The sequence below is a fragment of the Artibeus jamaicensis genome, unplaced genomic scaffold (genome assembly GCF_021234435.1).
Source record: "Artibeus jamaicensis isolate MK-2021 breed Jamaican fruit bat unplaced genomic scaffold, CSHL_Jam_final contig_391, whole genome shotgun sequence".
NCBI lineage: Eukaryota > Metazoa > Chordata > Mammalia > Chiroptera > Phyllostomidae > Artibeus > Artibeus jamaicensis.
Window position 1 is genome coordinate 29513510 of NW_026521814.1, and position 16535 is coordinate 29530044.

A 16535-nucleotide genomic window follows, 5' to 3' on the forward strand; every position below is an offset into this window, starting at 1 on the left:
AAAGTAAGTAAATAGTAAGAAACTAGGAAGGATGGTGAGACAGGAGAAACTAGCGATAGATCATTCATTCATTCAACAGCTACTACTAACCCACCAACAGGTTAACCAGGGCCCTGCGTACTAAAAAGTGGGGGTGCAAACATTTTCCCCTTGAAGTGAAGAACAAGCAAATGGCTTAGCTCCAACCTTCTCAAGTCACACACTAATCAAGGGGCTAAAAATGGATTAATACCAGAAGTGAGAGGCTGAACGAAGAAGCTCGCCCCCTTCTCTGCAAGAAGAAAAATGAAAGTGCTCATTAAATACATCTACATTTAGACACGTCTAATGATGAGGCAGTCTGTGACAAACATTCCCTTCAGATGGTAATTACAGATCCTTCTCATGAAATTCTAAAAAAAAAAGCACATTGTGAAGGTATTTTGGGGGTGAAGGGATGGGAAGCCTTAGTATTTCAGCACTATTACCTGTGACAAGAGCTTTCAGACAAGAATTAAGTTCCACGGCCTTCTGTATCGGCGTCACAAAGTTCTTCACCCAAAGGGGAACTGTGAGGCCATGTCTCTGGCCCTGTACCAATGGGCTCCCTCCTCTAAACAACTTAGAAGTGGGTGATACATTCTAATCTGGATAATGCCCCTGATATGATACTAGAGCCACTTAACAATTACCCAGGTGGCAGACCACTATTCTACCACAGGGCGTTTATACAGTGTTTCAACCTGTATCCTAAATATAACGGTGGAAATGACATGTGAGCTTACAGTGCTGTTAATAACAGGACAAGCAAATGAAATGCACCTTAGACTGAGCCAGGAAAAACAAGAGCTCTGTATCCACTAAGAGTCAAAAAGCCGTGTAACCACTGGCCTCGGTGTTCACCTCTGAGAAATGGGGATTCCAGTGTTTGCCTCCTGCCTCCCCCAGACAATTCATGATATTGTTTAGAAAATGTTGCAGGTCTTCAGAGAGCTTAGGTAGTGCATCACTGTCAGTGTTTTCTAAAGTTACGGACCACATGAATTTCTTTATAAATCTTCTTTATCAACAAGTATCTTCAGTCTTAATGTTTTCTCTCTGGAAGATCAGAAGAGAACAATGAAGCCAACTTTTAGATGAAAGATGACATGTGTTGACTGACCTCCCCTCTGCCCCTCACTAACCAATTCAAGATGCCCCTCTTCTTCCAAGATCAAAAGGAACTCCAGGCCTAGAAGGAGTCTGAGAATAACTCAGACAAGTCAGAAAGAGCAAGAGTGGGAGGCTGATTCTCTTCATAATCACAGGGATGGGAATACTGGAAACCACATACACAAGCACAAGCCAACACTCTCTCTCTCTCTCTCTGTCTCCCTCCAAATGCGTAACTCACACAGAAATTGTCAGACTCAGCTTCAGAGAGAACTTCCTAGAATAATGAGACACATTAAATAAGCAGACACTATTTGATATTTATTTTTTAACATTATAACTGCCATTTGTAGTAATTAAGCATATCTTTAAAATGCATTTGTTTAAACTGGCTTGCCATAATATTAAAACCATTTCCATCTCCATATCAATCTAGAGTCTCTGCTCAAAAAAAAACTAAAAATTGTATTTTTAGCACACAATGGGAAAGGGGAAATATTCAGACTTCTGTTTCACTCTCAAATAGAAGCGGTAAAGATTCCCCGCCCCCTGCCCATCGTGGCTCGTCGAGGGCATCAAAAGTACATTTTAATTGTTTCTGAGTCCACATCTGGAGTTTAAAAATCCAGTTTAAAAGGCAAATGATTTAAAATATAAACATATGGCTTCCTTCTCTACAGTGATTCCTAGAGGGAGAAAAAAATCTGAATACAAACAAACTATTGTTTTAAAGAGGATTTAAAAAAATTAAAAGCATACCATGAAAGCTAACTAAGCTTCTACTTTCTCCTGGAGAAAATAATAAAAGCAAGAATTCCCATCTTAATCTAATTAAATCCAGATCAAAGTGCAACTTAGGTAACACTAAGGCTGTAAGAGTGTAACTCAATTTCTGGGGTGTAGGGTCCCCAGTCTGCGCTGGGGTCAGAGCAGGGGTTGGCAAACGTTTTTTTCTGAAAAGGGCCAGGGAGTGAATGGTTTCAGCTTTTCAGAGCATGTAGCATTAGGTAACCTCAAACCGAACTCGTTTTAGAATTATAATACACACAGGTATGTAGTGATGTTTGACTCACCTCCTCTTTCAACAGCATTCTACAGTTTTAAGAGAAAAAAGACTCCACATTAAAAAGACTTTTTACAAAGGATCCTTCATCTGACTTTTTAATCTTTTTTTTTCAAAAAAAAATTATTATTTTCTATATTCATTTATATACTCAACTCAAGGCTTGAAATTTTACACCAATGGTTTTCAGAAATTCTGCTGTGTGACTTTTGGTAAAGATTGCTCTACCCACTGTTTTGTCCCTATACACTTCCGCAAGAAGACACGGTTTCGTACTTCTGTGGGGAGGCAGTGACAGTCTTATAACTAATTTTCAGTTATTTCTGACAACATAAACCAAGGATGACTCAAACGCCTTGGAATTTTTTCAGCACACAAATAAACTAAGTTGATCGACTTGTTAAAACTCAGATGAAAGAGAACCGCACCTCCTCACGTTGCGGGGCTCAATGCTGCCGTTCGAACCAAAGCAGGAAGGTTGCACACAAAACAAAGAAACAGGAAACACCTCCTACCCCTGTTGTCTAAGTTAGAGACAAAGGCCAGAGAGATGGGCATCGGTTTAAAACCAAAGAATAATTAATCTCCTATCCTGTGGGAAAAGGTCATATCCTCATAGAGCTGAACTTGACCCTAGAGAACTAGTCTCTTTCATTTAATCACTAAGGAACCAAGTAGAGATTCAAGGACTATTCGTTGAGGACCTACCACAGGCCACTTCCTGTACAAACAACTGTGTACACCTGAGGGTCTTTTCCCCACCTGAAGGTCACAACTTCTCAGAAAACAATTATTATTATACCCATTTTACAGTCGAGGACACTCGTGTCACAGGAGGATGGACGCGGCTCGTGAGAGCAGAGACGTGACTCTCGTCCAGCTCTCTGAACATCACCCTCAGCACTCCCTCCACTATTCCACTCCCACACAATCCTGTGGGAAGGGGTTCAGTCAGATGCCACAGTATTTCAAAATAGTATATATACAGTAATCTGCAACCTTGATATAAGAGCGCTTGCTAAAAAGCAGAGCTCCTCAAAAGAGTGTTTCTTCTTGGCTGCTAAGGAAAGAAGCACTAGCAACTAAATATCACACTCACCTCAAGGACACCAAGAAATATTTATGCTGAGTCTCCAAAGCACCTAAAATCCTAGTCGCTTGGCTTCTACATCACTCATGACAGTATCATTCACTCAGGTTGCAACTGGCCACTTCTCAAGCTTACGGTCTACGCTTAAATCTGGACTGCACTGAAGAGGGCACGGAAGGGCTTTCACACTCGTAGGAACACACGAAGGCATTGCCACACGCCTGACACGACTCTGAAACCTATGAGCACAGCAGCGGCACCCACAGCCCAGGTAGGAGGAGAGGCAGGGCACCAGGGGCCATCAAAACTGAGACCGTACGGCTGCTTGCTGTCTTTAAAAATGACCCAGTTTAAGTAGAAACATGGTTAAAAAGTTAATGTTACAAAGTGATTTTTGGTTACTCTATACATTCTCCTGCAAATACCTTACAATGGAATTTATTAGAAGGGCAGCCGATTCTAGGTTTTCTAACAGCACATGAGATGCGATTTTAAGCCAGATGCTCAAATATCTGACTGGAGTTATGAGAGTCACTTAACCTAAGTCAACAGATGGGTGAACCTCACCACTAACTCAGAAACATATTCTTCAGGAAACAAAACTAGCAGACTCATGTGCTTTTCAGACCAAAGGACTCTAACAACTCTACGGAAGACAGTCTACCAAGAAAGTAGAGCATCTGAAGGGCCACCAAGAGAGCAGGAAGTAAAGAAAAAGAGAAATAGCTTCCAAAAAAGAGTGAGTCACTGAAATAATTAGGTGCCCTGGGCAAATGCTCAGGTTCGGTTTGGTTTGGTTTATTTATAAGATAAGAACTCTTTTAAAACCCAAACACCACACCATTTTCATCAAACATCCAGTCGTAGTCAAATTTCTCCAAATGTCGCATAGAACTGTGTTTGTCTGAGACAGGAGCCAAATCCATTTACTGCGATTAGTTTATACGTGTCTTGCCATTTAATATATATATTTCTCCTCTACCTTTTTTTCTTCTAATTGACTTTTTAAAGAAATGGGATCATTCCTCCAGTAGATTCCCCACAGTGTAGATTTTTTAAATAATGTTTTTATTTGAAAAAACGTATCAGGTTAAAAACGAGCGGTCTCCAGACCTCCCACCCTGTTGCGTTCACGCCCTGCACCATGAAGAGCACCGGCCCCTTTCGGTGGAGTCTGTGCTACTCCTGCGTGCAAGTCTGTCCCCAGAATGTTGCCATGACAAGTAATGGATACAACATTCCCCCCAAGTAGGGGGCATCACGGAGACAAAAAGACCCACAGGTCATACACTACTTTATACTTCCAACTTTTTTGGAACAAGACAAAGTACAAATTAATTTTGCAAAGAACATGCCTATGCAACAAATGGAAACGATGAGTTTTGTCCAGACACAAACTCATCAAGTTCCACCTCCAGCAGAGGCCAGGCAGCCTTCACACAGAGCAGAACTTAAGTGAGGAGGATTTGTTAATACACAAACTCCTCTCCTATCCAGTTTGCACGTTCAGTGGTTGTTGGATATTTCTTTCCTTTCCTTTTCTGCCTTCTAACATGGACCATATGCTTCAGTGAAATCACAGTCCTCGGGTGATCTGACAGGTACATGGCACGTCATTCAGCTGGGACGCCTTCCAGCCCCACCTGCTGCCACCTAAGTCATTCCCTTCCTCAAGGACCAGCTGGACTCCCTCCAGCTCCCTGAAGCCCTTCTCTGGACTCCTGTAGTCTCCATTCACTTCCCCAAGATGTCATCTAAACCTGCACTGTACCTGGTTTGAGCGCCGTTTCATCTGTCACATGAATCCCACAAAGACTTGATGAGGACCTTCCATGCACAGGGCACTCAGTCGCATCGTTGATGAGGCCATAAGCTCCACGAGGAAAAGGGGCTCCTGGGACACTACACCTATGTCAGGAGCCAGGGCACAACAGCCGACAGTGTGCACCATGAGTCAAACTTGCCCAGAGGGGAATCCCAGAGTCACATGACCCTGAGTAGATTACTTACTCTCAATTGTCATTTTCCTGTAAATGGAATAACAGCCACTCTCTCAACAGTTGTTGTTAAGATTAAATCACACCAAGGTGTGAGTGCTGTCTTGTCTCCTCATTCCCAATTCTCTGTCTGGTTTCTACTTTACTGTACCAGTTCTTACCTGTTCTCATCCTTTTCGGAAAGAAGGGGAGCAGAGGACTCCCCCAGAGTCCTTGCCCTGCGGAGGGAGCTCAGTCAACACTCCCCGAGTGCCTGAGGCACTGGGCACCCACCTCGCCAGGGGGTGGGGGTCCCTCCCATCACATTCAGGATGCGCACCTCCTTTTCCCTCATGTCTCCCCAGTTCTCCTCCCCCCGGGGAGAAACGGGACTTGCTCAGGACTAACTACAGCGCTAACCCATCCCCACCATCAAAAGCTCAATTTAAAAAGTGGGGAAATATAACCAGAGAAGAAGGCAATATGTGACCTTTCATCTTTCAGTGGGGCTGATAATTTCCTCTGAATTTTGCTCAAATGGAAATCCAATATCCCAGTGTACAGATGAAACACTTCTGTAAACAGTCCTCTTTGAGCACATCATGAACATGGTCATATTCACATACACATGGTCATGAACATGGTCATATACACATACATACATACGTACATATTTATTTAAGTCACTTAAATATTTATTGAGCATTTACTATGCACCTTCCCCTGTTCTAAGTGCTAAAGATGCAGCAGTGTTTGGACCAAACTAGTAGCAATAATAACAAAGATCCTTCCCCAGTTATTTGTATCTCTCCTACACATAAAGTTTTATTTACAAAAAAGTACCTTGTGCAAGGGATATGTACTATGAAGAAAAAATAAAGAAAAGGGAACAAAATGTAAAGTGGCCTTTTAAATAGAGTGGCCAGAAAAGCATTCGATTAAAAGGTAACATTGCAGGGAAGTGGTGACAGTGGACCAGTGGGTATTTGGGGGACAGCTCCGTGGGGAGCAGGACCCACGAGGGGCTGGAGGCGGGAGTACGTTCACTGAATGGGGAGGAGACCAACTTGCCGAAGCCAAGGAGTCGGGCAGAAGGAGGAGACACAGCTGGGCAGACTGAGCGGAGGGGCTGAGCGGAGGGAACCTGGCGGGCCGCTCTGTGACTGCAGCTTTTATTCTGTGTGAGCCTGGATGGTTTTGCACCCAGAAGGGAACTGATCTGGGATCCATCACCCCAAGTAGAGAGGAGGGGCCAGTGCTGGGTGCAGAAGGACACCGCAGAGATCCAGCAGTGGGGTGGCCAGGTGGCGAGAAAACGGGAAGTAGAGCTAAGAGAATTTTACGGTGCTGGTATATAATATATATTTAAAATAAAAAAATGTAAAGATGTTTTAAAAAATATATGAATCCTACATTTTCTTTCCCAGACTCAATAAGCCATCTTGCTCACCCCTGGGACAGAGGCAACCCCTTCTTTTGGAGACCACTGCTGGTCGGCTGGTTTGTCCCAGCTGACCTGACTTTCTGCCTTGACACTTCTGGGCTCACTTCCTTTTTCTCTTCATGTTGCCAGCCTGAGATACCAAAACGAGTTTCCTCCACAGACTGAGCGTGCCTACCCATGCAGAGGCTGTCGATCGCATGCAGGAATTCCCTCTTGGAGAAAGTCTGCGGCCACTGTGTCAGCTGCACCCAACCTCTGGGGCCAACAGCTGGGAAACAGGCTTGTTAGACCCAGATGTTATGAGAAGTTCAACAACACGGAAGTGTGGGGAGCACCCCGGCCATGTGCTGAAGCAGCACCTCTGGCGAAGGCTAAGCTGGGCTCCAGCTCACCACATACCAGGAAAGACCAACATGGGGTCTGCAAGGCTTGCTCCCCTTGCTCTGAACGAGGTTCAGGGGATTCTCAAAGGGCTACACCGGGGAAAGCCAGAGGAGTTCAGTGTATAGCAAATGTACTTCCTGGAGATTCTAGCAAATGGCACCCTTGGGGAAAGTACCCTTGACCCTTAAGCAGAACTCAAGATGTGCTTCTCAGACCTGGTCAACTTGAAAGCTACCATCACCACCCTGGGCAGGAAGTCAGAAGTTCGTGGAAGGCAGATACTTATTGAAACCAGATTCCATGGGTTGAAAAGAGCTTAACACTGAGATAAGTGATTGGGGTGCTCTCTTAAAATGTTAGAGCTTGAAAGAATTTAGAGGATTCTCCACCTACCCACTCCCATTTTACAGACAAAGAAACTACAACCACGTCTTGCCCACACCATACAAATGACTATTAGAAAAAGAACCATGAGTAAAATCCAGGTCTTCTGAGTCCCAATTTAGTGTTCTTTAAAATAAACAAAAGCACTTTAACACTGAAACTTTTAGACACAGGTTGGAAGTGTGATTAAATGTTGGGTGTGTAGGTCTCAGGTGCGCCTTCCAATCTTTCTAATTTTACTAGGAGCTCTGGAAGGTCCCTTGAGCCAACTGGTTTCCTGATATTAAAGAGACGTTAGAAAGTTACACTGGGATTCTTACGGCTCACAAGGGTAGAAGAGAGGAAATTATGAAAACCAAGAGATTCAAGCAAACGTTGGCTTACTAAAGCTTGAAACAGCCCAGAGATGGGCTACAGACCTCTTATTAGCTTGGTCGCATTAATAGAATACTAGACAAATTTTCAGTTTTCAAAAGGGGAGGCAAGTAAAAGAATCCTTAACAATTAGGAATATCGTAATTTAAAAAGCTAATTTCAACCTCTTGGGGTGCCAACATTTTGACAAGCAAGAACATTGATAAGAGAACATAACTGCTCTTCCAACCTCTGACAACAGGCAAAAGACAAATACGATGTTGGTTAAAAACAGTAAGGAAATAATCAATAAATCTCGACTTTGGGTAGTGGGCATACAATGCAATATACGTGTCATGTATCACGGAAATGCACACTTGAAAGAGGAGAAAGGGGGACAACTATAATAGCATAATCAATAAAAATATGAAAAAAGTGTACACTTGAAACCTATATAGTCTCATTAACCAATGCCACCCTACTAAATTTAATTTTTAAATAATAATAAAATTAAAACATTAGACTATTATTACATAGTTATATATTATATATTTTATATAATAATGTCATATAAACTTTGTTATGTAAAACTAATTGATAAAATAAAAAATCCTGGATTATCTATAAAATAAAGGAATATTATCATTCAGGGCAGGAATCAGTTCCTAAATCACTGACAGTGGTTCAAAACCTCTTCTGAAACCTTAAGTTAACTGACTGACTTGTCACCTGGAGACCCAAACTGTAGCTCCTCTGCAATCGCACCCTCCAAGGCCACATTCGTGCAGAGGCCTGCAGCACAGACCGCACGAAGAGCAGGCCCCTGCAACAGGGACTGTGCAGTGAAGGGAGAGGGTGGGGCCAAGGCACCCAAGGCATCCAAGCCCCAACTCCTCATTTTATGAAGAGGAACTTGAGACCCACAGAGGTTAATCTGACTAGCGAATGGTTGGCTGATGCACGCACGACATATGCCACCTCTGCCTTATCTTATACCCACAGCAAATACTGATAACCGATCATTACATTCCCCCCATCCCCAGCTGCAAGAGCCAAAACTCTTCTGACACAATGTGCCTGCGACCCCTCCTCCAACTGGTCAGAACTGATGTGTGAGATGGAAGGTGTTTTCCAACTCTGGACTTGCCCATGACCATAAAACAATCTCTGCGATACCTGCTCCAGTGGAAACATGACTCAAAAGAGAGTGACGAGTCTACCAGTCAAACTAGTTCACTGCTACTGTCAAGCCTGAGGTGAGCAAACATAAAGCCTATGTAGCATGACCACGTGTCCAGGCTGAATGGGGCAGTCCAAGTTCACACCTGTATTCCCAGCTTAATAGCACCCCCTGCTACGCCATCATTCTCAAAAGTTGTCCCAGCTTGGATAAAATGATATGGTCGTCCAAATTCTAGGTCACCCCTCATTGTCTGCAAACATTTACAATGTTTATTTGCTTGTTTTTTGAGTACCTGATATGTCAGGAAAATTTAAAAAAAAAAAAAAAAAAAACATGGAATGAGTCACCAGTAGTTTTCTCAAACCAAGGGACTTCCAAATAACCCTAACACCAGATGACCTTTGAAGGCCCTCAAGGACCCCTGCCAAGCTCTTTTACATATTGAGCTTCATATGGGATTTTCTTTGGGGAAGACAAAAACAGGGAGAGCCATAGCTTGCACAAGTCTGACACCACAGGATTATCACAGCTCTGCAGTTCCTGCCTACAGTATCTAGATTCTTTCATGTTGTACTTTTTGACCCATTAAAATTCACATTCTATTCCTGAAAGTGAAATCTTCGTAAAGGATGTTTCAGTCCCATTTCTGGCACAAACAACTGTGCCTTTTGGGTTTACATTTACTTTCTGTTTAGAGGAAAAGAGGAAGTTAAAGTTGAAACTTTTTTTACAAGTTTCAGTCAGTCCAGGGCTAGCCCTGTGTGCCGCTGCATTTACACTGGGGCCGCCAGCTGTTTATCCCAGAGAAGCACAAATCCAGTTCATTTTGAAAAGCCATTGGTCTAGACAGCACAGATACTGGCTCTGTGCTGGAGAGAACGATGCTGGTATCATCGTGCAGAAGGTTTAAAACTTGTACCTGGGCACCTAGACAGAAGACAAGAAGGAACTATAAGAAGATGTCAAGCAAGGTTAGTCCTCTCTGAGTACAGAGACTTCAGAGGGTTTGAACTGCTTTTGTTTTTATTTATCTAGTTTTCTGATTGTTCTATAATGATCCTAGTTTATATGTTAATAATCGAGAAAAAATCCACCAAGTTACCAACCAACACATCATCCAGCAGGGTGGGGAGGTGGGGAGGCTGACAGGCTGAGCCTGGGACGTGTCTGGTAGGAGCAGAGGCCTCCCAGCAGGACCAGAATCTCACACAAGTAGGGCTGGCCTAAGGGCTCGGAGGGGTGCAGGGCGCAGCTCACCCACTGGCTTCCGGAAGTAAGAGCAGGCACCCATGAGTCCTATGGCTGCACCCTTTCAGCTATTAAAAGTATAGCCTTGTGGTGAGAGCCCCACCTATGCCACCTGCCAGGGTAGGTGGACACCTTGCTAGTCACTTACTGGGTGTGTGACCCTGAACAAGTCCATTAGCCTCTCTATTTCTGTTTTCTCGTCTATAAAATAGGAATCACACTATAGTAGCTGTGAAGATTAAGAGAGATGATTCATAGGAGGGCCCAGCATACAGTAAGATCAAAATAAAGGTAAGCCATTATTAGGTCTCTGCCATGAAACACCAGTCCTCAAGTGCACTCCTCAAACCATGTGAGCGGATCCCAAAATGACCAGAGAATGGTCCAAAGAAAGCGCCTTTCTTTCCCCTTCTCCTCTGCTGAAGGCAGGGCTGGAGCATAGTGTCTGCTGTAAGCCCAGTGCTCTCGGGAGCAACGGAGGATGAGGGCAGCCCGGTACAACACACCAACAGATCCCGAGGCCTCTGTACGGGCTGGAAATCCTGCTTTCAAAGTCAGAGTATTTCTAGTTTCTTGTGACTGCCACAGCTGCCAGCCATTGCCTTGGCAAGGAGATGAGTGACTCAAGTGTGAGCTAGGACTTGGCAAGGGGACACCAAACCAGAAGGCCTCCAGGCAGGAAGCTCCAAAAAGGGCCACCTGCTGAAACGGTTTGTCTACAGGCAGCCTTCAGGATGGAGGTGGCATTCTGCTGTCACTAGCAAATTCAGATAAGAACATGTAGTGGACATTTCAAAGGTCCAACAGAACTCACCATTCTGGCTGCATAACTTTGAAACAGTTTTAGGGGGCCCAAGCCAAAGATATGACATCACACTTAAAACCACTGTGGTGTCTTAACCATGTGACATAAGAGCAGCCCCCAAAAGTTCAACAGCAAATCAATCTGTGGAGTTCTAGGGATATCTTGAGCCAAAATGCATTACATTTGTAGTAACAGACTTTTCTTTCCCAAAGTTCAAATTACCTCACTTTAAATCAAAGATATAAATAAACCTCCTGATGTCCATCTGGGTAAAATAATTACACTACTATATTAATTACGTAGGTGAGTGTGTTCTATGGTACATAAGGCGACCAACTCACCCTGGTTTACTTTAGCACCAAAAGTCCCATATCCTGGGAAAAGCCTCAGTCCTTGGCAACCCAGAATGGTTGGTGCCCCTATCGCTGCAAGAAAAATTATGTATGTTGTGTGAAGAGCAAAACAGAAGAGGCACAGTTACAAATGCAGAAGTGCTAAATGCCAAGTTTGTTTGTTTATAGCAATAGCTTCCAGTTCCTTCTCATAGTCCAAAAAAAAAAAAAAAGACTGAAAACCACACTTGCCTCTCCCTTCCCCCTTTCTTTTTACTCTTCCAAAATTCCAAAACAGAATCAGGAAAGCAGTTTTCTCCTCTTGTATGATTGGCATGGGTGCAGGACTAACTGTTGAGTGGACGCGGCCCAAGACCAGCAGGCTCCTGCACCCAGCGCCAGCAGGACAGGACAGTCATCTTCCTTCACTCCCACTTCAGGAACAGGTTAAAAACGAACAAGATGACTTGTGATTTGGGTTATCAAGAGTAAGAATGTGTCCTCAGGCTGAAAACCCAAGAGCCCTGGCAAAACTCAAGACTCACCACACAAATAGGGCATGTAAGGAATGAAGGAGACATTAAAAAATAATTGTTTTACAAATAGCTGAATGGAGAACTAGAAACTGTAAGGCAGAGATTCCAAGCAGTTAGCTCCCTACCCACAATGATGGAGCAAAACTCATGTAGGAGGGGTTTAAGCAAAGGGTTTTTAAGCCTCTGGTGAGGTTAAGAACCCGATTCTAAGAATTAGAATTTCAAACTGAAAGGTAAGACTATATAAGGCAAGAAAGACCACACACTTCCTGGACCCTAAGCCACACAGAAACCACGGCTGCCCACCACTCCACCCCACCCAGAACACCTCCCTAGCCAGCCTTCCTCTGGCTTAGCCCCAAAATAGGCTGGCAAGTTATAGGTGCTCTTGAGTTGTACAACTCCAATTCCTTCTCTGCATCAGGCAACGGAACCAAGTGGAAGTCATACAACTCTTTCCCTCCATAGTAGTACTACTTTGTTGGGGGAAGGGCGGTATGTATTCAGAAACATTTCGAAAAGAGACACGTCCTTGAAAGTCCTACTGTGATAAGTCCTGAAGAATAAGTAACTTTCTTTCCTCGTAAGACCAAGTCATGTACTTTCCACTAGTGTTGATCCTGATTTAAAAGAGGATGCCTTCTTGTAACTCAGCACATCCAAGGACAAGACAGAGGACTGTCAACCCCGAGCAGAAAGCACAGAAAGCCAGGGGGGCAGGAGGCGGGGGCTGACCTCTGCCCAACAGGCCAACAGCTGCGGTCCCAGAGGAAGACATGCTTCACTCCTCTAGAGCTCAGTTTCTCCACTTAAAAAATGAAGGATGTGGGCTAGGATGGTCTTAGGGCCCCTCACAACTCCAAAATCCGACTCGAAATTTTCTGTGTGATAATAATACCTACTGGAAGTTTTGGGTTTTTTTTTTTGTACTTCGAAGATTCAAAAAGAAAAGACAAGTTCAGTAAGTAATGTGTCCTGGCAAAGATGACAAGACCAAGTCAGACTAAAACTGGAAGATTTAAAACAAGCAAATGCCTAACAGTTGTCCAAGTATGTGACCCAAAGGTGGGGGGAATCCTAATATCAACTTACAAACACTGTTAAATGCTCTGGAGCCAACAGAAACAAGTAGATTCATCACAATTACCAGCTGCTCCTCCTGCTAAATTTAATGATACCATGGATTTTAATTCGGTGATCCCTTCCCTACAAGGGGGCCAGGGCAGTGGTGAGCTGTAAAGACTTGGGGGAAGCAAACCAAAGCTTTGACTCTAAGAGGCTCTTTTAGTTGCACTTAAGTCGCAGGCTAACTGGGGACAGTGAGGCCGGGGATGCAACCCACTCAAGAAGTGAGAGATGTTTAAAACCAAGGACGGGCATGTTGACCACATGGGTCAAAGCCAAGACTGCCTCTGGTACTACGGGCCCCCAAAACAATGTTCGTTACAATCCCCAGAATAAACAGGAAGGGGGAAAGCACACTATTTCTTTTTTTCGTGAAAGGAGCTGCAAAGAGTTTTGTCATTTTTGTCATGCAACTTTGGTTGGGTGACTGCGAGTGTCAATGCCCTAAGGGCAGCAGGGTCCCCAAAGGCGAGGTGTTTCCACTCCACAGTCCTGCACTGTCGACCGATTGAGCAAATAGCCCCACCACTCCGAATTGGCTCTCTGGAGCTGCCCTGTGTGGTCTCAGAAAAGAAAGCGACACCGCTGACGGACACAACGGGCAGAGAGCAGACAGCCCATCATCTCCTGTGAGTGCAGCCCCTGGCTGGACTTCACCTCCTCCTCAGAGAGATCAGCCAGAGCTCAAAGCACGGTCTCCAAGGGTCCCCAGCGCGCACCACGCACACACAGCCTCCGACTACTAAAGAGGAAGTCAGGATGTCATGTCAAACGGATAGACAGGCGACCGCACGAGAGCTGCGGTCTGGGCAGGTCTCCCGCTGGGCTTGGGGAAGGGTCCCAGTATCCTTTCTCCCTTTCCATCCCACGTCCCCCTCCTCGCGGCGCAGACTAGCCTCCCCTGGGCCGGCACAGTTCGGCCGAGCCCACGCTGCGCAGCCAGCTAGGAGGCTGAGGAGCACCGCGAGCCTCCCATCCCCCTGCCCAGCCCGGGCCGGGGGACAACACACACCCGCACACATCCACGCTCCAGCTCCCCGGCTGCGCTGACGCCCGCAGCCCCTTCCCCAACCCGAGCGCGCAGTTCCGACGGCCCAGGGAGGGGACTGCGCAGCAGAAAAGAGCCGAAGCCGCCGGCATTCCGAGCAGCCGGTGGCCGCACACACTCCTCCCCTTCGCCGCGAGTAAACAGCTCGCGGGCGCGCTCCGCGACGCGCCCCCATCCCCCCGCCGGGCTCCGCGCCGCCCCGCGCGTCCCGCCCGCCGGCGCCGCCGCCCCCTACCTGGTCGGTGAGTTTCAGCACTGCCATTCTTCCGCTCCTTCGCGCTCACACACATACAGGTCCCCGGTCCGCAGATGTCACGCCGGGAGCCGGGGAAGCGGAAGGGATTGCCAGGGGAAGGGGAAAAAATCTGGCTCCCGAATTTGACAGCCCTCCCCCTGCTCCTCCTCCGCCGCCGCCTCCTGCCGCCGAGAGGCTGACACTGGCTAGTGGGGCTCGCGGTGGAGCCCGCCCGCCTTTATACAGGAAGTACCGGCTGCTGCCGGCCGGGCCGCCACTGACATCACCGCGCGCGGCTCGCCGGCGGCCGCGCCGCCTGGGCCGACGCTGCCTCCTGCCGCCCGCAGCCGCGCCTCGCAGCCCCCGGCCCCCGGCGCCCGCCCGCGCCCGCACCCTGCGCCCCGCCGCGGGGCCAGACTGCCGCCTGCTTTTCGCACCTGCTCACTGCGCCCCGGCAAGCTAGCCCCGGGTCCCAGGGCTGCCCCCGCGGCCCTCTGGCCCTGGAGGATGCCCGGGTGGGATCGGGATCCCACCTAGCCGCGGCCCACACGCACACGCAGCCAGGGACACACCTGAGGAGCTAGCCTTGCCGATGCACCCCGCGGGCGGGCAAGAAAGGCTGCCCACCCGCAGGCCTCCAACTTTAGCCGAGGAGACTGGGTCACACCCCTTCCCCTCAGCCTCTCCCCCTAATCTGAAATCAAATTGCCCAGCACTCCAGATTACCCGACTCGGGTCAGAGACCACAATTCTAATGCTCTCTTTGTTCAATGCAGGAAAGCCCTGGACACATTATAATTCTTTATCAAGTGTTTGCCAAACACTGGAGGGATGGATGGGGGTCAGGGACTCTGGCCCTTTCACCTTGCTCTCCAGCTACCTCCCAGCTGGACATACACAGAGTCCATCGTTAATTCAGTCTCTGGGTTTTGTTCTAGGGAAGGTGGAGGTGGAGCAGTTACTGAAGAAGAAAAGAGGTCCTAAATTACCGGATTAATGGGGCTTTGAGTGTTTCCACCTGTCCTGATCCACCCATTTGCACAAAATCCAATTACTACACTCTTCACCGGATAGAAGACTCAGCTGTCAAACCACGTGGGGTACAAATGCAAGGGCACTTCATAGTCACAGTAGGTGTTGATGCTTCTGGAATTTGCAGCATTTATTCTTCCACTGATTATGTACTCAGTACCTACCTCGTACCAGAGACTGGCATGAAAGGAGGAGCATAAGCTGGCAAGATAGCTAGTCTTAGGAGGTGTCTGACATAAACCACATAGTAGTCAACACTAATAACCATAAGCAGGAACCTAGATAAGGGATCACAGGCAGAGAAAAAATGCTTCTGAAGGAACCCATGACAAAGGCATCAGACCAGACTGACGGATGAGGACAGGCTTCCCTGAGAGAGTGTCAAGATTTGAGATCCTAGAGTTAGGTAGCAAACAGATGGGATACTGCTCTCAGGCAGCCCTGTGTGCCCCAGGGAGGCTGTAGGGCAGACCTGCAGCACAGTGACATTGAACAGAAAACCAGAGCTAGAGTTCCTGGGTCAGGGCCTAACAGCTACTTTCATTCACAAACCAAATGTGGACTCTTTCTACTTTCAGAACCTCCACAAAGATTCCATGAGCAAAAGGAGAGAAGGGCGTGGTAGCATCCTCCAATTTATCATCTAACCATGGAATTGTGACTCCGATCATGCAGAAAAGGGGAGAAGAAAGAGAGATCCTAGCTTCCACTCCTCCATCCTCAGTGATGCAGAGACAAAGATTTTTCTCTCCACAGCCTCCTTCAAGCACAAAGTAGATGCTTTCATTGCATCTGTGAGACGGTTCTTCACTGCTGTTGTTGATATGTCTATTTATTAATATTATCCTGCATGGCTCTGTAAGTAAACTGAACAGGACAGTGAATTCTGAACTTAAATATAGCCTCCTTTCAGAAGAGTGACAACAAAGGATTTAATTTGGTGGATGCACTCAAGATCCACTTTGGTTCATTAAACATGCCTGTACAGAAGTCTGTGGGGCCTGATTGGAAAGGAGGAGGGAGTCATTCTCAACCCAACCAGGCCCATCATCCCCTTTTGTAACTAGTATTTAAACACTCCCTTTACTATTTTGAAGTAAAACCCATAGATAATATTAGCTACCTATGCAAATTTCAAAAAAAGTCTAATGTAATGTCTAATTGT

The 16535-nt window shown here is 46.3% G+C and overlaps 1 protein-coding gene and 1 long non-coding RNA gene across 7 annotated transcripts in view; one reads left to right on the forward strand and one right to left on the reverse strand.

Annotated features, from left to right (window-relative positions):
• Positions 1-14564, reverse strand: part of ANKRD44 (ankyrin repeat domain 44) — a 298600-nt gene extending 284036 nt beyond the window's left edge. For 4 of the 5 annotated variants that reach the window (XM_037167009.2, XM_037167010.2, XM_037167007.2 and 1 more), the window contains exon 1: positions 14339-14564. In XM_037167009.2, coding sequence (XP_037022904.2) covers positions 14339-14365 — 27 coding nt within the window. In that variant the 5' untranslated portion in view covers positions 14366-14564. Of the gene's footprint in view, positions 1-5055; positions 5270-14338 lie in introns of those variants that run through there. The other variant, XM_037167008.2, reaches the window with a different exon arrangement.
• On the forward strand, positions 9765-16105 carry LOC119065083 (uncharacterized). Of its 2 annotated transcripts, XR_005085542.2 has the most exons (4): positions 9765-9980; positions 10470-10548; positions 15277-15468; positions 15949-16105. It is a non-coding gene; the product is annotated as an uncharacterized LOC119065083 (long non-coding RNA). The 2 variants fall into 2 exon arrangements; XR_005085541.2 differs by lacking the exon at positions 10470-10548.
• Positions 16106-16535: the final 430 nt, after the last annotated feature.